This window comes from Gopherus flavomarginatus, chromosome 4, assembly GCF_025201925.1.
Source record: "Gopherus flavomarginatus isolate rGopFla2 chromosome 4, rGopFla2.mat.asm, whole genome shotgun sequence".
NCBI lineage: Eukaryota > Metazoa > Chordata > Testudines > Testudinidae > Gopherus > Gopherus flavomarginatus.
Window position 1 is genome coordinate 217,041,464 of NC_066620.1, and position 16,103 is coordinate 217,057,566.

A 16,103-nucleotide genomic window follows, 5' to 3' on the forward strand; every position below is an offset into this window, starting at 1 on the left:
GGCAGCCAGTGCCCACGCAGCTGCTGCCTGCTCAGGGCAGGGCACGGGGGCGATTTCACGGGATGGGCAGGAGGCACCCTCGGCTGAGTGAGCCCTGCTAGCTGGGCAAACTCCTTTCCCTCGCCTCTCTTCCCCCCACCCCCACGGCTCCGGGGGGCAGGGCAGTGCAGTGCAGCCAGCGAGGGGGCCAGCAGCCCTGGGCCTCAGTGTATATTTTTCTGTTTCAAAATGTAACTTACATGATTGATTGCACATGTCCCGGTGCCCCCCAGTCCCTCAGTCCAGGCAGCCAGCTTCTGGCAGGGACAGGTCAGCGCTGGCGAGGGTAACCCTGCTTGGATGCTGTGCCTGGCTCCTGGGCTCCCCAGCCCAGGTAGGGGTCAGGTACCTGCCTCCCCACAGCCCCTTGTCCTGAGGAGCAGCTCACACGCTCCTCTCCGGCTGAGCCCAGCTGCTTTCCCCAGGGGTGGGGAGAGAGGCAGCCCCCTCCCCTGGCACCACTCAGCCAGATCCAGAATGTGTGTGTGAGGGGGTTCCCCACCACCACCTCGGTTTCCCTGTGCACAGCTGCCCCGCAGCCCCCATACCAGCTCTGATCTGCCCTGGCAGTGCCCTGAGCTCTCCATGGATCTAGGCTGGGGGCCTAGATCTCAGAATTGGGGGCCGCGGCCTGGGCCCCTGGAGCCTCCCCGGCAGCCTCTTCAGGCTGAGCTGCCTCTGGCCCCGTCCGGCTCAGCAAGGGCCCCTCAGCCCCCGGCTGCTCTGCTACGGGCCCCGCTGCCGCGGGGAGCTCCCCGTCGGGATCTGCTGCACCCTGGGCGCCTGGCAGCTCCAGGGCCGTGGCAGGTTGCTTCGGCTCCTCAGGTGCCCACTGCACAACCCCTTCCCCGGCGGGGGCGGCAGTCTGGGCTGGGGCCGGGGGCAGCAGGAGCTCCGAGGGATTCAGTAACCCGTCCCCGTTCAGGTCCTGAGTCTCCAGGATCCCATCGACCACCACGATCACCTGCAGGGGGTACGTGCAGAGGGGCAGGAGAGAAGAGACAAGACATTCGCACAGCACTGGGGGGTGCAGGCTGCGGGGAAGGAACTGGCTGGCTCCTGTGGAGCATGGGGGACGAGCCTGTCCCCTGGAGGGGGCGCCGGCTCCCACCCGGCCCAGGGCTGAGGGGTGGGGCACGGGCCTGTCCCCTGGAGGGGGCGTCGGCTCCCATCCGGCCCAGGGGTGGGGGATGGGCCTGTCCCCTGGAGGGGGCGCTGACTCCCACCTGGCCCGGGGGTGGGGGACGGGGGATGGGTCTGTCCCCTGGAGGGGGTGCCGGCTCCCACCTGGCCCAGGGGTGGGGGATGGGGCCTGCCCATGGTGGGGGCGCCGGGTGGCGTGGGAACCAGCTGGCTCAGGGGCGTGAGCCTTGCACCGTGAGGTGCCTGAGCTCTGTCCTCCCTGGGGGGGATCCCCGGGGTGCTCTCCTTGCTGCTGCCTGCGCTCTGGGGGAGATGCACCCACCCCCATGCCGGCTGGCCCCTGGCCGTGCATGGACTCCCCCCTGCCCAGCTGGCCCGTGGCTGGGGGGGGTCTGAGTGGCACCTACCGCGTCGGGCGAAGGCTGCCCCTGGGCGTGCTGGGATACCACCTCCATCAGCAGCTGCATGAACTCCAGCCCATCCAGCTGCCCACTCCGGTCATAGTCGTGCAGTGCGAAGAGGTAGAGGAGCACTGCGAGAGAGGGGGAGTCACGGGGAGCTGGGCACTGGGGGCAGGCATGGATGTGGGGGGCAGAGGGGGAGCTAGGCAGGAGTGTCCGCATGGTGCCTAGACACCCCCTGCCCGGGAACAGGGCCAGAACGTATCAGCTGCCATCGCTGTGTGAGAGCCACCAGGCACCGTGGGGGACCCTCACCCCCTGAGCCCAGCATGAGCACAGCTCCCCATGGGCCCAGCCCCCCCTTGGCACTGACGTGACCCTTACCCTGCTCCCTCGTCATGTGCGCGGGGTCCTGTGCCATCTGCCAGACGCTCCGCAGGTAGCGCTGCAGCAGCCTGCAACAGGGAGCAGAGTGAGGCCGGGCGGGGGGCTGCGGGGGGCAGGGGAGAGCACAGAAAGGGCCAAGGCGAGGCTGGACAAATCCGACTCCCAATTAACGGTTTGCCAAGACCGCAGGCACATCTCCTCCCTTGCTGATCTCCGCCCGCTCTGCTCTGGGGCAGGCCTCGGTCTGCAGTGCGCCAGGCCCAGAGCCAGCAGGGCAAGTGGGGTCCTTTCTGCCCCCCAACTGCTCCCAGGGCCCACCCCCGCTGCACTCAGCCCTGGGACCCAACAGGGGGACTGGGCAACAAAATGGCAGGTGAAATTCAAGGCTGAGAACTGCAAAGTGATGCACATTGGAAACCATAATCCCACCCAGACAGATACAATGGTGGGGGCTAAATTAGCTGTTACCACTCAAGAAAGATCTTGGAGTCCTTGTGGCTAGTCCTCTGAGAACACCCACTGAGTGTGCAGCGGCAGCCAAAAAAGTGAACAGAATGTTGGGAATCATTAGAAAAAGAGAGATAATGGCATATTGTGTCTATATAAATCCATGGTACGTCTGCACCTTGCATGCTGGGTGCAGAGGTGGTCGCCCCATCTCAAAAGTCTATTGGAATTGGAAAAGGTTCAGAGAAGGGCAACAAAATGATTAGGGGATGGAACAGCTTCCGTATGAGGAGAGATTAATACGACTGGGACTTCTCAGCTTGGCAAAGAGATGACTAAGGGGGTGTGACAAACTGGGACTGTTCTTAATGTTCCCTCTGAATACTGTGTTGGTGCCTCAGTGTCCCCTCTGCAGTTCTTAATATCTAGGTGGTGGGATAAGGGTGTGTGGTTGCTGCAGAGCAAAGGGCCAGTGCACCGAAATGCCTGGCACTCTGTCTTCTAGTAACTGATGGCCTGGGCCCCTCCCCTGCAAAGGTGCCAGCTGAAGGTGTTGGAGACAAAGGGATTAGGTGACCTCCTGGCCTGGGAAAGGGGCTGAGCAGAGAGGAGGGGCTGGAGGGGGTGGTTAGTCGGGAGCTGGCTGGGGATGAGGAGTGAAGTGCAGATGTGGGGGTCTGGCTCACTGCCCCCCAGAATGGACCCAGCCGAGGGGTCTGGTTCACTGTACCTACAAGCTCTGTGTTAGACCCTGTTCCTGTCATCGAATAAACCTCTGTGTTACTGGCTGGCTGAGAGTCACGTCTGACTGCAAAGTGAGGGTGCAGGACCCTGTGGCTTCCCCAGGAGCCCGCTGGGGTGGACTCGCTGTGGGAAGCGCACGGAGGGGCAGAGGATGCTGAATGCTCCAAGGAGAGACCCAGGAGGTGAAGACGTGGGAGCTTCTTGCCCTGGACAAGTCTGCTCCAAGGGAGAGGAGGCTCCCCAAAGTCCTGCCTGGCTTGGTGGGGAGCAGTTCCAGAGCATTGCCCGGGGACTCCGTGACATGGGGGATATGGCAGAGATCTATAAAATCATGTCTGGTGTGAAGACAATAAATAAGGAAGTGTTAGTTACTCCTCATAACACAGGGAGTCACCACATGAAATGAACAGGCAGCAGGTTTAAACAAACACAAGGAAGTATTTCTTCACACAGTGCACAGTCAACCTGTGGAACTCCTTGCCGGAGGATGTTGGGAAGGCCCAGACTAGAACGGTTCAAACAGAACCAGCTCAGTTCCTGGAGGCTGGGTCCCTCAATGGCTAGTAGCCAGGCTGGGGGGGACACACCCTCTGCTCTGGGTGTCCCTAGCCCAGAAGCTGGACTGGATTACAGGGGCAGGGTCCTGTTCTGTTCACTCCCTGTGAAGTGCTTGGCATCAGCAGAGCAGTCCTGGGCCAGCTGGACCACTGGCTGTGCTTACGCTTTCTCATTCTCTGTCCTGCCCAGCTCTATGTTCCCTGCATGTGACCCCCCCGCCCATCCCAGGTCGCTCTGCCTGGGCCACAGCCAGGCGCATCACTGCCGCAAAGCATCCTGCAAAGCCTGCACCCTCAGACAGGCAGATCCCACCCCATTCAGTGCCCTCCACCCCCATCAACACATCCAGGGGCTGGGGCCCCAGGGAAACCCCCACAGACCTGCCCCTCCACAGGCCGGGCTCCCTGCCAGCTGCTCAGCCCCAGGCCCGAGGTCCCTCCCTGGGGGAGCTGGACTCACCGCAGCTCCTCCGGCTCAGGGTGCAGAAGGTTGGGAACAGGCCCTGCAGCAGGGCCCTCAGACCTGGGAGCAACAAACGGCAAAATGGGTCACAGGGGCAGGATCCAGCCCCACAGCACAGCACAGGAATCCCAGTGCTTAGAGCAGCCAATGGGGCAGTACAGACACATGGGCTCCCTCCAGTACCCCCCTGCAGCCAGAGCTCTGGCCCTGCCCCCTCAGCAAACCCTCTGCAGCCAGGGGCGGCTCCAGGCCCCAGCACTCCAAGCACGTGCTTGGGGCGGCATGCCGGAGGGGCGTTCTGCTGGTCGCCGGGAAGGCAGCAGGTGGTTCCAGTGGACCTCCCGCAGGCGTGCCTGCGGAGGGTCTGCTGGTCCCGTGGCTCCGGTGGTCCACCAAAGCCATGGGACCAGCGGACCCTCCGCAGGAACGCCTGCGGGAGGTCCACCGGAGCTGCCTGCCGCCCTCCCAGGGACCGATAGAGCGCCCCTCGCAGCATGCCACCCTGCTTGGGGCGGTGAAATGTCTAGAGCCGCCCCTGCCTGCAGCCAGGGCTCTGGCCCTGCCCCCCAACACCAAGCCCCTGCAGCCAGGGCTCCAGCCCCACCCCCCAGCACCAACCCCCTGCAGCCAGGGCTCTCACCTCACCCCTCCAGCCTCCCCCTGCAGCCAGGGCTCTGGCCCCACCCGTCCCAGCCAGGGCTCCAGTCCTGTTCCCCTGAGTGCCCGCCCAGCCAGTGCTATGGCCCCGCTCCCCACAGCACCCCCTGCTGGGCGCTCCCCCAGGCAAGGCTCCTGCCCCGCTCCCCACTCAGGCTTCCTTCCCCATCCCGCCCACCTGGCAGGGCCATGGCAGACCTGCTTTCCCATACCTGTTGGCGCTGTCCTTGGGCGCGGCCCAGCCAGGAGTCATGGCCAGCAGCAGAGACACTAGCAGCAAGCTCCTCATCCTGAGACCAGAGCTGGGGACACCCTGGGGGGGGACAAGCAGCCGCATCACCCCCCTGCCGGAGCCCAGCATTGGGGTCCATGTAACTCATAGGCTGAGTCTCCCTCCGGTGGCATCTGACTCCACTGGGGCCTGGCCTTTGGTGCAGGCTGCATGGAGTGCCTAAAGCCTCAGCGAGACACCGTGTGGGGTGCACAGCGGGATCCCCTGGGCATGTGCCAAGCAGGGTGAGTCAGCCCCCAGGGCGGTCATGCCACGCTCTGCTATCAGCTGGGCGCCGGCTGGCCAGGGCTGCAGGAGGCTGAGCCAGTGAGGAGGCTGCTCTGGGGCATCCAGGCTCCCCACGCCCTGCTCTGGGGCTGTGACCGTGTTTGCAACCCCCCACCTCATAGACTCATAGACTCATAGGTCAGAAGGGACCAATCTGATCATCTAGTCTGACCTCCTGCACAAGGCAGGCCACAGAACCCCACCCATCCAATTTTATAACAACCCCTATCCCAGGACCGAGTTATTGAAATCCTCAAAAATGGTTTGAAGACCTCACGCTGCAGAGACACCACCAGCAAGCGACCCGTGCCCCACGCTGCAGGGGAAGGCGAAAAACCTCCAGGGCACCTGCCAATCCGCCCTGGAGGAAAAAGACTCATAGACTCTAGGACTGGAAGGGACCTCGAGAGGTCATCGAGTCCAGTCCCCTGCCCTCATGGCAGGACCAAATACTATCTAGACCATCCCTAACACACATTTATCTAACCTACTCTTAAATATCTCCAGAGATGGAGATTCCACAACTTCCCTAGGCAATTTATTCCAGTGTTTAACTACCCTGACAGTTAGGAACTTTTTCCTAATGTCCAACCTAAATCTCCCTTCCTGCAGTTTAAGCCCATTGCTTCTTGTTCTATCATTGGAGGCTAAGGTGAACAAGTTTTCTCCCTCCTCCTGATGACACCCTTTTAGATACCTGAAAACTGCTATCATGTCCCCTCTCAGTCTTCTCTTTTCCAAACTAAACAAACCCAATTCCTTCAGCCTTCCTTCATAGCTCATGTTCTCAAGACCTTTAATCATTCTTGTTGCTCTTCTCTGGACCCTCTCCAATTTCTCCACATCTTTCTTGAAATGCCGTGCCCAGAACTGGACACAATACTCCAGTTGAGGCCTAACCAGCGCAGAGTAAAGCGGAAGAATGACTTCTCGTGTCTTGTTTACAACACACCTGTTAATGCATCCCCGAATCACGTTTGCTTTTTTTGCAACAGTATCACACTGTTGACTCATATTAAGCTTGTGGTCTACTATGACCCCTAGATCTCTTTCTGCCCTACTCCTTCCTAGACAGTCTCTTCCCATTCTGTATGTGTGAAACTGATTGTTCCTTCCTAGGTGGAGCACTTTGCATTTATCTTTATTGAACTTCATCCTGTTTACCTCAGACCATTTCTCCAATTTGTCCAGATCATTTTGAATTTTGACCCTGTCCTCCAAAGCAGTTGCAATCCCTCCCAGTTTGGTATCGTCCGCAAACTTAATAAGCATACTTTCTATGCCAACATCTAAATGGTTGATGAAGATATTGAACAGAGCCGGTCCCAAAACAGACCCCTGCGGAACCCCACTTGTTATACCTTTCCAGCAGGATTGGGAGCCATTAATAACTACTCTCTGAGTACGGTTATCCAGCCAGTTATGCACCCACCTTATAGTAGCCCCATCTAAATTGTACTTTCCTAGTTTATCTATAAGAATATCATGCGAGACTGTATCAAATGCCTTACTAAAGTCTAGGTATATCACATCCACCGCTTCTCCCTTATCCACAAGGCTCGTTATCCTATCAAAGAACGCTATCAGATTAGTTTGACACGATTTGTTCTTTACAAATCCATGCTGGCTATTCCCTATCACCTTACCACCTTCCAAGTGTTTGCAGATGGCTTCTTTGATTACCTGCTCCATTATCTTCCCTGGCACAGAAGTTAAACTAACTGGTCTGTAGTTTCCTGGGTTGTTTTTATTTCCCTTTTTATAGATGGGCACTATATTTGCCCCCTTCCAGTCTTCTGGAATCTCCCCTGTCTCCCATGATTTCCCAAAGATAATAGCTAGAGGCTCAGATACCTCTTCTATTAACTCCTTGAGTATTCTAGGATGCATTTCATCAGGCCCTGGTGACTTGCAGGCATCTAACTTTTCTAAGTGATTTTTTACTTGCTCTTTTCTTATTTTCTCTTCTAAACCTACCCTCTTCCCGTAAGCATTCACTATACTAGACATTCCTTCAGACTTCTCAGTGAAGACCGAAACAAAGAAGTCATTAAGCATGTCTACCATTTCCAAGTCTCCCGTTACTGTTTCCCCCTCCTCATTGAGCAGTGGGCCTACGCTGTCCTTGGTCTTCCTCTTGCTTCTAATGTATTGATAAAAAGTCTTCTTGTTTCCCTTTATTCCCATAGCTAGTTTGAGCTCATTTTGTGCCTTTGCTTTTCTAATCTTGCCTCTGCATTCCTGTGTTATTTGCCTATATTCATCCTTCGTGATCTGACCTAGTTTCCATTTTTTATATGACGCCTTTTTATTTTGTAGGTCACGCAAGATCTCGTGGTTAAGCCAAGGTGGCCTTTTGCCACATTTTCTATCTTTCCTAACCATCGGAATAACTTGCTTTTGGGCCCTTAATAGTGTCCCTTTGAAAAACTGCCAACTTTCCTCAGTTGTTTTTCCCCTCAGTCTTAATTCCCATGGGACCTTACCTATCAGCTCTCTGAGCTTACCAAAATCCGCCTTCCTGAAATCCATTGTCTCTATTCTGCTGTACTCCCTTCTGCCCTTACTTAGAATTGCAAATTCTATGATTTCATGATCACTTTCACCCAAGCTTCCTTCTACTTTCAAATTCTCAACAAGTTCCTCCCTATTTGTTAAAATCAAGTCTAGAACAGCTTCCCCCCAGTAGCTTTTTCAACTTTCTGAAATAAAAAGTTGTCTGCAATGCAGTCCAGGAACTTATTGGATAGTCTGTGCCCCGCTGTGTTATTTTCCCAACATATATCTGGATAGTTGAAGTCCCCCATCACCACCAAATCTTGGGCTTTGGATGATGTGATGGAGTAGGGGCTGTCTGCATGGGGGATGGGAGAGCTGGGGATGTCTTTAGGTGAGGGACAGGATCTTTAAGCCTGTAACCTGAGCCAGGTAGTGGGGAGGGGGTTAGCACCTTGGCCTGGGAAGCTGGACAAAGGGATCGGCTGGCTGAAGGAGGGGCAGTTCAGTTTCGGTTTTGGGCTGGATGAGGGGAATTCAGGGGACCCTATGCTGGACCCAAGCACCCTGAAACTCCAGAAGGACTCGATTGAGGGGTCCTGGCTGTGCCCACAAGCTCTGCTGTAACCTGCATTCCTGTTGTCCAACAAACCTTCTGTTTTACTGGCTGGCTGAGAGTCACTGTGGGTCCCAGGAAGAGGGGTGCAGGGCCAGACTCCACCACACTCCATGACACCACCCCCACCAGAAGCCAAGGTAGCAACATGGGCCTGACCCTGGTCTGTCCTCGTCTCCACCGACCAGAGCCACAGGCGACGCCATGTCAGGTGCAGCTCTTCCAGGGCAGGCGTCAACAGGACGAGGCCCCAGCTCAGCGCAGCGTCTTCGTGGCGGGGGCCCTCTGGAGACGCCCAAAGTGCTTTATGGGCAGTGTAAGCCCCTTTGCTCTCCAGCTGCCCCGTTCCTGCCCCGTTTTGTCCCAGCTCCCTAGCACCCTCTGGAGCAGTCTGACTCTGTGCGTCCACCCTGCTCTAAGGTGTCTCGTCTGTGTGAATGCCACCCAGCCCTGGCATACAGAGTGTACCCAGCATGTCTTGGCACTGGCAGAGATGCCCGCAGGACATGCATTAGCCAAAGCCACCCCTAGCTGGGCGGGGCCAGGCCTGGTGGGCAGGACGGAGCACCCATGGTAGCATGACTGGCAATGCCACCAGATGCCCATCGTACACGCAGACGCAGCCAGGGTGCAGGGCAGGGATTGTCCCCCACTGGGCCCCAGGGTGGGCCCAGAGCCCTTTAGAAGAGTGACCAGAGCCTGCAGGAGGCCCCCCTACCCCAATGCACTCCATGAGCAAAACACCCCTAGAGCACAGAACCAGCAAGAGTCCCCACCCCGAGCACACCCCAGCTCCTGGCCACACACACACAACAGCCAGCGCCCGGCCCTGGGCACCAAGCACAGCCAGACAGCGCCCGCCGGGCACAGCGACGCACAACAGCCTCCCTCAGCCACACAGCCCTGCCCCACGTGGCACCCCTCGGTCACACCTTGACAAAGCCCCGCACACAGAACACCCTGACAACTGCTCCCTGGTACCCCCCTGGCCAATGCAGAGACCCCACAGGTGCACACTGCACACGTGGGCACACCATGCACACGCGGTCTCATGTCAACACACAGACCCAGCACAGAGCACCCAGAGCCACATGGCCCCCCACTGCACCCAGGGCACCCACTGTATTCACTGCACCCAGAGCCACACGGCCACCCACTGCACCCAGAGTTACATGGCCCCCCACTGCACCCACTGCACCCAGAGTCACACGGCCCCCCACTGCACCCAGAGTCACACGGCCCCCAACTGCACCCAGGGCACCCACTGCATTCACTGCACCCAGAGCCACACGGCCTCTCACTGCACCCAGGACACCCACTGCATTCACTGCACCCAGAGCCACACGGCCCCAAACTGCACCCAGGGCACCCACTGCATTCACTGCACCCAGAGTCACACGACCCCACTGCACCCAGAGCCACACGGCCCGCACTGCAACCAGCCCAGGGGAGGCACCAGTATGCGCTGTGCCAGAAACACTCACTGCAACAATACACCCAGGGCACCCGCACCCACATCCACTGCATTAACTGCACCCAGAGCCACACGGTCCCCCACTGCACCCAGGGCACCCACTGCACGGACACACGCACCTGCATCCCGCCGGCTCCGCAGCGGCTCAGCGCCCGGCCCGGCCCGGCCCTCCTCCAACTCCCGGCTCCCGAGCTGCGGCCCCGCCCCGAGTCCCGCTCGGCCCCGCCCCTAAGAGCCGAGTCCACGTGGCTGGGACACGTCCCCGGTCCCCGCGGGACCCGTCCGGGCACGGAGCCTCCGGCAGGGGAACCGCAAAGCCCGGCCCGGCCCATCCAGAGCCACCCGCATGGTGCCACCCAGCTCCCCCTCCCCGCCCAGTGCCACCCAGCTCCCCCCCCCCGTGCCACCCAGCTCCCCCTCCCCGCCCAGTGCCACCCAGCTCCCCCCTCCCCGGCCGGTGCCACCCAGCTCCCCCCCCGTGCCACCCAGCTCCCCCTCCCCGCCCAGTGCCACCCAGCTCCCCCCTCCCCGGCCGGTGCCACCCAGCTCCCCCTCCCCGTGCCACCCAGCTCCCCCTCCCCGGCCGGTGCCACCCAGCTCCCCCCTCCCCTCCCGTGCCACCCGGCTCCCCCCTTCCTGCTCAGTGCCACCCCACAGACCCATCCCCCGCCCGGGGCCACCCAGCTCCCCTTTCCCATCCTCGTGCCACCTGCCACCCCCTGCCTGGTTCCACCCGCCTGGCCCATCCCCCTCCCCGTGCCACCCAGCTCCCCCCTCCCTGCCTGGTGCCACCCGACAGATCTATTCCCCCGCCCAGTGCCACCCGCCTGGCCCATCGCCCAGCACAGTGACACCCCTCCACCACTTCCACGCAACAGACCCATACCCCTCTCCGGCGCCGAGCTACCCTTACTCTGCTGTCGCCCGGCACCTACTGGGTTAACCGCGGCCGGCCTGGCTGCCCCTCACAAACATGGCTGCCGGGGGCGGGACTTGCCCCTCACAAACATGGCTGCTGGCCGTGGCCTGCCCCTCAGAAACATGGCTGCTGGGCAGGGCGGGGCCTGCGCAGGGCTGCCGGAAGCTGCCACACTCGTGGGGGGCGCCGGGGTTCGTGCCCGAGCCGCTGCTCCTGGCCGCCAGCGCCGCCTTCCTGGGCTACTACTGGGTGTGCGTCGCGCAGGTCCGTCCGGCAGCGCTGGGGCGGGGGGGTCGGTCTGTCCGGTCAGCTCGCGGGGGGGGTCGGTCCATCCGGGCAGCGCTGGGGCGGGGGGGGTCGGTCTGTCCAGGCAGCGCTGGGACGGGGGGGGGTCGGTCCATCTGGGCAGCGCTGGGGCGGGGGGGTCGGTCTGTCCGGTCAGCTCGCGGGGGGGGGGGTCAGTCCATCTGGGCAGCGCTGGGGCGGGGGGGTCGGTCTGTCCGGTCAGCTCGCGGGGGGGGTCGGTCCATCTGGGCAGCGCTGGGGCGGGGGGGTCGGTCTGTCCGGTCAGCTCGCGGGGGGGGGTCGGTCCATCTGGGCAGCGCTGGGGCGGGGGGGTCAGTCCATCTGGGCAGCGCTGGGGCGGGGGGGTCGGTCTGTCCGGTCAGCTCGCGGGGGGGGGGGGCGGGCGGTCCATCTGGGCAGCGCTGCGGGGTGGAGGGTCGGTCCCGCGTGTCCCGGCTGTAGGGTCGCAGGGCGCTGTCTGGCCTGGGCTGGAGCCCTGGCGCTGCCTGTACGACAGCTCTGAGCCCCGCCCGAGCTGGGAGCGATGGGGGGGTCCCAACCCTAAGAGCCCCCCCTCGCTGTGACACCCCTCCCAGCACAAATAATTCCTCCTTCCCAGGCAGGGGGGCTGAGACTGTGTAGTGGGGGTGCTCGGAGCCACTGAACCTGGAGATGATGGAGACCACGCCAAGCTGGGGGTGCAGCAGCCCCCCAGTTCCAGCACTGATGTCCCCAGGGGCCTCATTTGGGGCCTGACCCCTCCTAGCCTGGAGCTCAGAACTGACAACCAGCTGTTGGGGGCCAGGGACCCGTCCCCTGGGGCTGCGCTGCCTCCTGCTGGTTTGCTCCCTTCAAGCCCTTGGGGGATTGTTCTGGCCTGGCTGGTGGCTGCGACTCGCCAGCTGGGTGCAGCCTGTCCCGGGCGGTGCCCGGTGCCCCCAGCCAGGTTCCTGGGCACGGCTGCGCTGACCTTGTTTCAGGTCAGTCCCGGAGAAGTGTCCTTGCCCCATCGCACAGCTGGGGAGTGTCTCACTTCCCCTGGGGGGAGCCGCTGTGGCTGGGACGCAGGGGCTGAAGCAGGGAAGGGCCCCTCCAGGCTGGAACAGAGCCTAGTGCCCCAGGCCGCAGCTCCGGGCCTGCTGGCGTTTGTCTCAGTGTTTTCGGATGCTGAATGCCAGCTGGCCAAGCTGTGATGAGAACGACCTCCCGTCAGCCCCCTCATCCCTCTGCTCTGGGCATTGGCCCCACAAGTCTGTCAGGGGTGCCCTGGGGGACAGCCGCTCCCTCCCAGCCCCCACGCGGTGCATCTCTGTTCCTGGTTCCTCTCTGCCCTCGTCCTGTGGCCCCATCTCACCTCTGACCTAGAACGGCGCCGCCCGGCCCGCCTCAGCTGGGTGGGGCAGGGCCATACTCTGGAGTCTGGTTGCTCAGGGATGACGGTGACCCCCACCAGCCCCCGGGTGCTGCCTGCACACCCCTGCTCCCAGCACCTGGGGGCTGGATGGGACCAGCTAGCAGGGCCTCTCGACATGTGAGCTGGGGCTGGGCTCTGTCCCTGCTGGCTCAGCCCCACGTCGCGGGATCTTGGGGGCCGTGGCCATGGCTTGTGCCAGGGCCTGCGAGCTTGACGGGCTCTGACAAGCCAGGCCATGCTGGAGCTGCTGGGGCCTGGGAGCCAGGCCCATCCTTGGGCTCAGTCTGGCCTCAGCTCTCCCCAAATCTCTCCCCAGAGGCCCCTGCTGGTGGGTGGGCTGTCGTTCTGCGGCTTCCTGGAGGCGCACTGCCCCGTCGTCCGCGAGCCCTTCTACCCCACACCCTGGTGCTTCGAGGGGCGGCTCCAGTCCCGGCCCCAGGTCTCCTACCGAAGGTGCGTGCTGGGTTCTCAAGCTGGGCTGCTCCGTGACTCCCAGGCTGTGCCCATGGGGTGCGGCCCAGGCCTCTGCTGCCCGGGGCTCACCCCACCCTGTGCTCCCTGCCCAGCGAGTTGCTCCGCACGGCGGATGGAGGGCAGCTGCTGCTGGACTGGGTGGACAATGCAGAGAGCCAGCGGTACCCAGAGCCTGGCACACGCCCCACTGTCCTGCTGCTGCCAGGCCTCACCAGCAACAGCCAGGCCACCTACGTCCTGCACCTGGTGCAGCAGGCCTCCCGCGCAGGATTCAGGTGAGACGCTGCGCAGGAGCCGGGCCCCGGGTGACCCAGGGGCCCGGCCTCATGGTCAGCCCCCAAGTGAGGCATCTGGGTCAGTGCCAGCCTCTGCGGGGCATTGGGGAAGGGGGTCTGGTGGGGTCATGGGTGAAGGTGGGATATGGGGGGGTGGGGATGGAGGGGTCATGGGGGAAGGGGGGCTGGTGGGAATGCAGAGGGGTGGGGATGGAGGGGGAAAGGGGGACATGGAGAGTAGGGATGGAGGGGTTGTGGGGGAAGGGGGCAGGGAGCCTCACCCACCTCTCTCCCCAGGACTGTTGTGTTCAATAACCGAGGGTGCAAGGGGGAGGAGCTGCTGGTGAGTGAGCTGTGTCCCCGGGGGGGCCTTGGGGCCCGGTTCCAACACAGAGATCCTGGCCCAGGGCTCTGGAGGCTGTGGGGGTGGATGGCAGCACGCTCCATGGGCCCTGGAGGGGAGGGCAGGGCTTGGCCCATGGGTCCCAGCAGATCAGAGCTGCTGTCCCATCTATACAGGCAAAACAATGGGGCTAAGCCAGCTGTGATCCCTCAAGAGAGATCTCGGCCTCCCTGGGGCTGGTTCTCTGAGAACAGCTGCTCCATGGGCAGCAGCAGCTGCGGAGCCCTGAGGAAGGGGCTGGATAAGACAGCAGAAAATATCTGATTACCTCTGTATAAATCCATGGGCCGCCCACACCTGGAACACTGCAGGTGGCTGTCGTTAGCCCAGCTCGGAAAAGGATCCTTTATGGTTGGAAAAGGTGCAGGAAGGATTAGGGGATAGAACAGCTTCCGTCTGAGGAGAGATTAGTAAGACTGGGACTTTTCACCTTGGCAAAGACGACAAAGGGGGGGGATATGACAGAGGTCTGTAAAATTATGAGTGGTGTGGAGAGAGTGACTAAGGAAGTGTTCTTTACTCCTTCTCATACCACAAGAACAAGGGGCCATCAAAGGAAATGAACAGGCAGCAGGTTTAAAACAAACAAAAGGAAGTGTTTCTTCACACAAGGCACAGTCAACCTGTGGAACTCCTTGCCAGGGGATGTTGTGACGGCCCAGACTAGGACAGGGTTCAAACAAGAACTAGATAAGTTCCTGGAGGATGGGTCCATCAATGGCTATTAGCCAGGCTGGGCAGGGATGGTGTCCCAGCCTCTGTTTGCCAGGAGCTGGGAATGGGCGACGGGGTGGATCACTGGACAATTCCCTGCTCTGTTCATGCCCTCTGGGGCACCTGGCACTGGCCGCTGCCAGGGCTGGGGTCCTGGGCTAGCTGGCCCAGTCTGGTGGCACTTTGCTCCATCCCACCTGCAAACGGCTCTCAGGGCTGAACCCTCCCCATGCCCCTGGGAGGCCAGGACCCCCCTCCCTTGCATGCAAGAGTGGGGGATCTGGCATGAACATCCCTGTTAGCTCCATGGTCCCCCCCTTAACTGAGGTCAGCCAGGGACATGCCCCCCAGCTCCGCCACCCTGCCCCCCTCAGCTCTCACTCTTAGACCCCCAGAGCCTTCTGTGCAAGCAACACAGAGGACCTGCAGACCGTGGTCACCCACATCAAGGCCCAGCACCCGCGGGCACCACTGCTGGTTATGGGTGTCTCGCTAGGTGGGTGAGGAGCAGGGGGCTCCCCGGGGACTGGCACAGGGAGGTGAGGGATTAATCTCCCAGGTATGTGGTGGTGAATGTCTGTCCCCCCCCAAGCTGGGGAAGGGGAGGGGGGCTGGCACAGCACAGGGAGGGGAAGGGTTAATCCCGAGCCCCAGCCCACCTGCAGTGCTGTCTCCCCAGGATCCTGGTGCTGAAGTACCTGGCGCAGCAGGGGCATAACACGGGGCTGGTGGCTGCCATGACCTTGTCCGTCCCCTGGGACACGGAGGATTCCAGCCGCTCACTGGAGCAGCCGCTCAACTTCCTGCTGTTCAACCGGCGCCTCACGGCCAACCTCTGCCACCTCGTGAGCCGGTAGGGCTGGGTCAGGGGGCCTGGAGGCCTGGTACACAGAGGTTGGGGGGACTCGGGGGCTGATACCTGACCCTCCAACCCCCTGTATGTGGTGGGGAGGTGTGGGGCGTGTTCATGGGGTGTCAGGAGGCTGTGGGGCTGGTTGATGGGGGTCAGGGGGCTCTTGGCTGTCCTGCTTGGCAGTCCCCTGCTGACTGTGGGGCCCATTGCAGGCACAGGAAGGTGATTGCAGAGAAGGTGGATGTGGAGCATGTACTGCAGGTATGGTGTGTGTCCCCCTGCCATATCCTCCCCTGCCCAGCCGCACCCCTGGCCCTGACCCCCTCTCTGCCCCAGGCACGCTGCATCCGGGAGTTTGACAAGCGCTACACAGCCGTGGTGTTTGGCTACGGGACGTGTGCTGCATACTACCGGGAGGCCAGCCCCTCGCACTTGGTACACGCCGTGCGCCTGCCCGTGCGGTGCCTCAACGCAGCCGACGACCTCTTCTCGCCGCTGCAGGGTGAGTGCTGGGGGGCTGCCTGACTCGCTCTCTTTCAGCCATCCCCCTGGCTGTGGCACGGCGTCTCCCCACGCTGGCGGTGCTGGTGACGGCGCGTGGCGGGCACATTGGCTTCCTGGAGGGGCTCTTCCCCCGGCACGAGAGCTACATGGACCGCGTCTTTGCCCAGTTCCTCACCGCCGCCTTCGAGCACAGCCAGGAGCTGAGCCGCAGCCTGGGACCCGAGCGCCCAGCCCCACAATAAAGTTCCTGGCTGGCTACCTCCTGTCCTCTATGAGCTA

At 61.7% G+C, this 16,103-nt stretch overlaps 2 protein-coding genes across 2 annotated transcripts; one reads left to right on the forward strand and one right to left on the reverse strand.

Moving 5' to 3' along the window:
• Positions 1-195: 195 nt before the first annotated feature.
• Positions 196-10,179, reverse strand: CGREF1 (cell growth regulator with EF-hand domain 1). Its single transcript, XM_050951534.1, has 6 exons — positions 10,103-10,179; positions 5,051-5,151; positions 4,179-4,241; positions 1,968-2,038; positions 1,590-1,714; positions 196-1,003 (listed from the first exon to the last, which is right to left on the reverse strand). Exons 1-6 carry the CDS (start codon positions 10,106-10,108, stop codon positions 644-646), a joined length of 726 nt encoding a protein of 241 aa, XP_050807491.1. The 5' UTR covers positions 10,109-10,179; the 3' UTR covers positions 196-643.
• Positions 10,180-11,592: 1,413 nt separating this feature from the next.
• On the forward strand, positions 11,593-16,082 carry ABHD1 (abhydrolase domain containing 1). Its single transcript, XM_050951539.1, is given in 10 exon segments — positions 11,593-11,872; positions 11,875-12,167; positions 12,918-13,054; positions 13,168-13,350; positions 13,648-13,693; positions 14,855-14,967; positions 15,147-15,320; positions 15,533-15,581; positions 15,657-15,831; positions 15,834-16,082. Coding segments are annotated over 10 exon segments (1,416 nt in total). The 5' UTR covers positions 11,593-11,859; the 3' UTR covers positions 16,067-16,082.
• The last annotated feature ends 21 nt before the right edge of the window (positions 16,083-16,103 follow it).

Coding starts and splice junctions, on each gene's coding strand:
- CGREF1 (XM_050951534.1), bottom strand. Junction 2,039..4,178: donor CCTGAGCCGGAGGAGCTGCG/GTGAGTCCAGCT, acceptor TCCCTGTTGCAG/GCTGCTGCAGCGCTACCTGC. Junction 1,004..1,589: donor GGCAGCCTTCGCCCGACGCG/GTAGGTGCCACT, acceptor TACCCCCTGCAG/GTGATCGTGGTGGTCGATGG.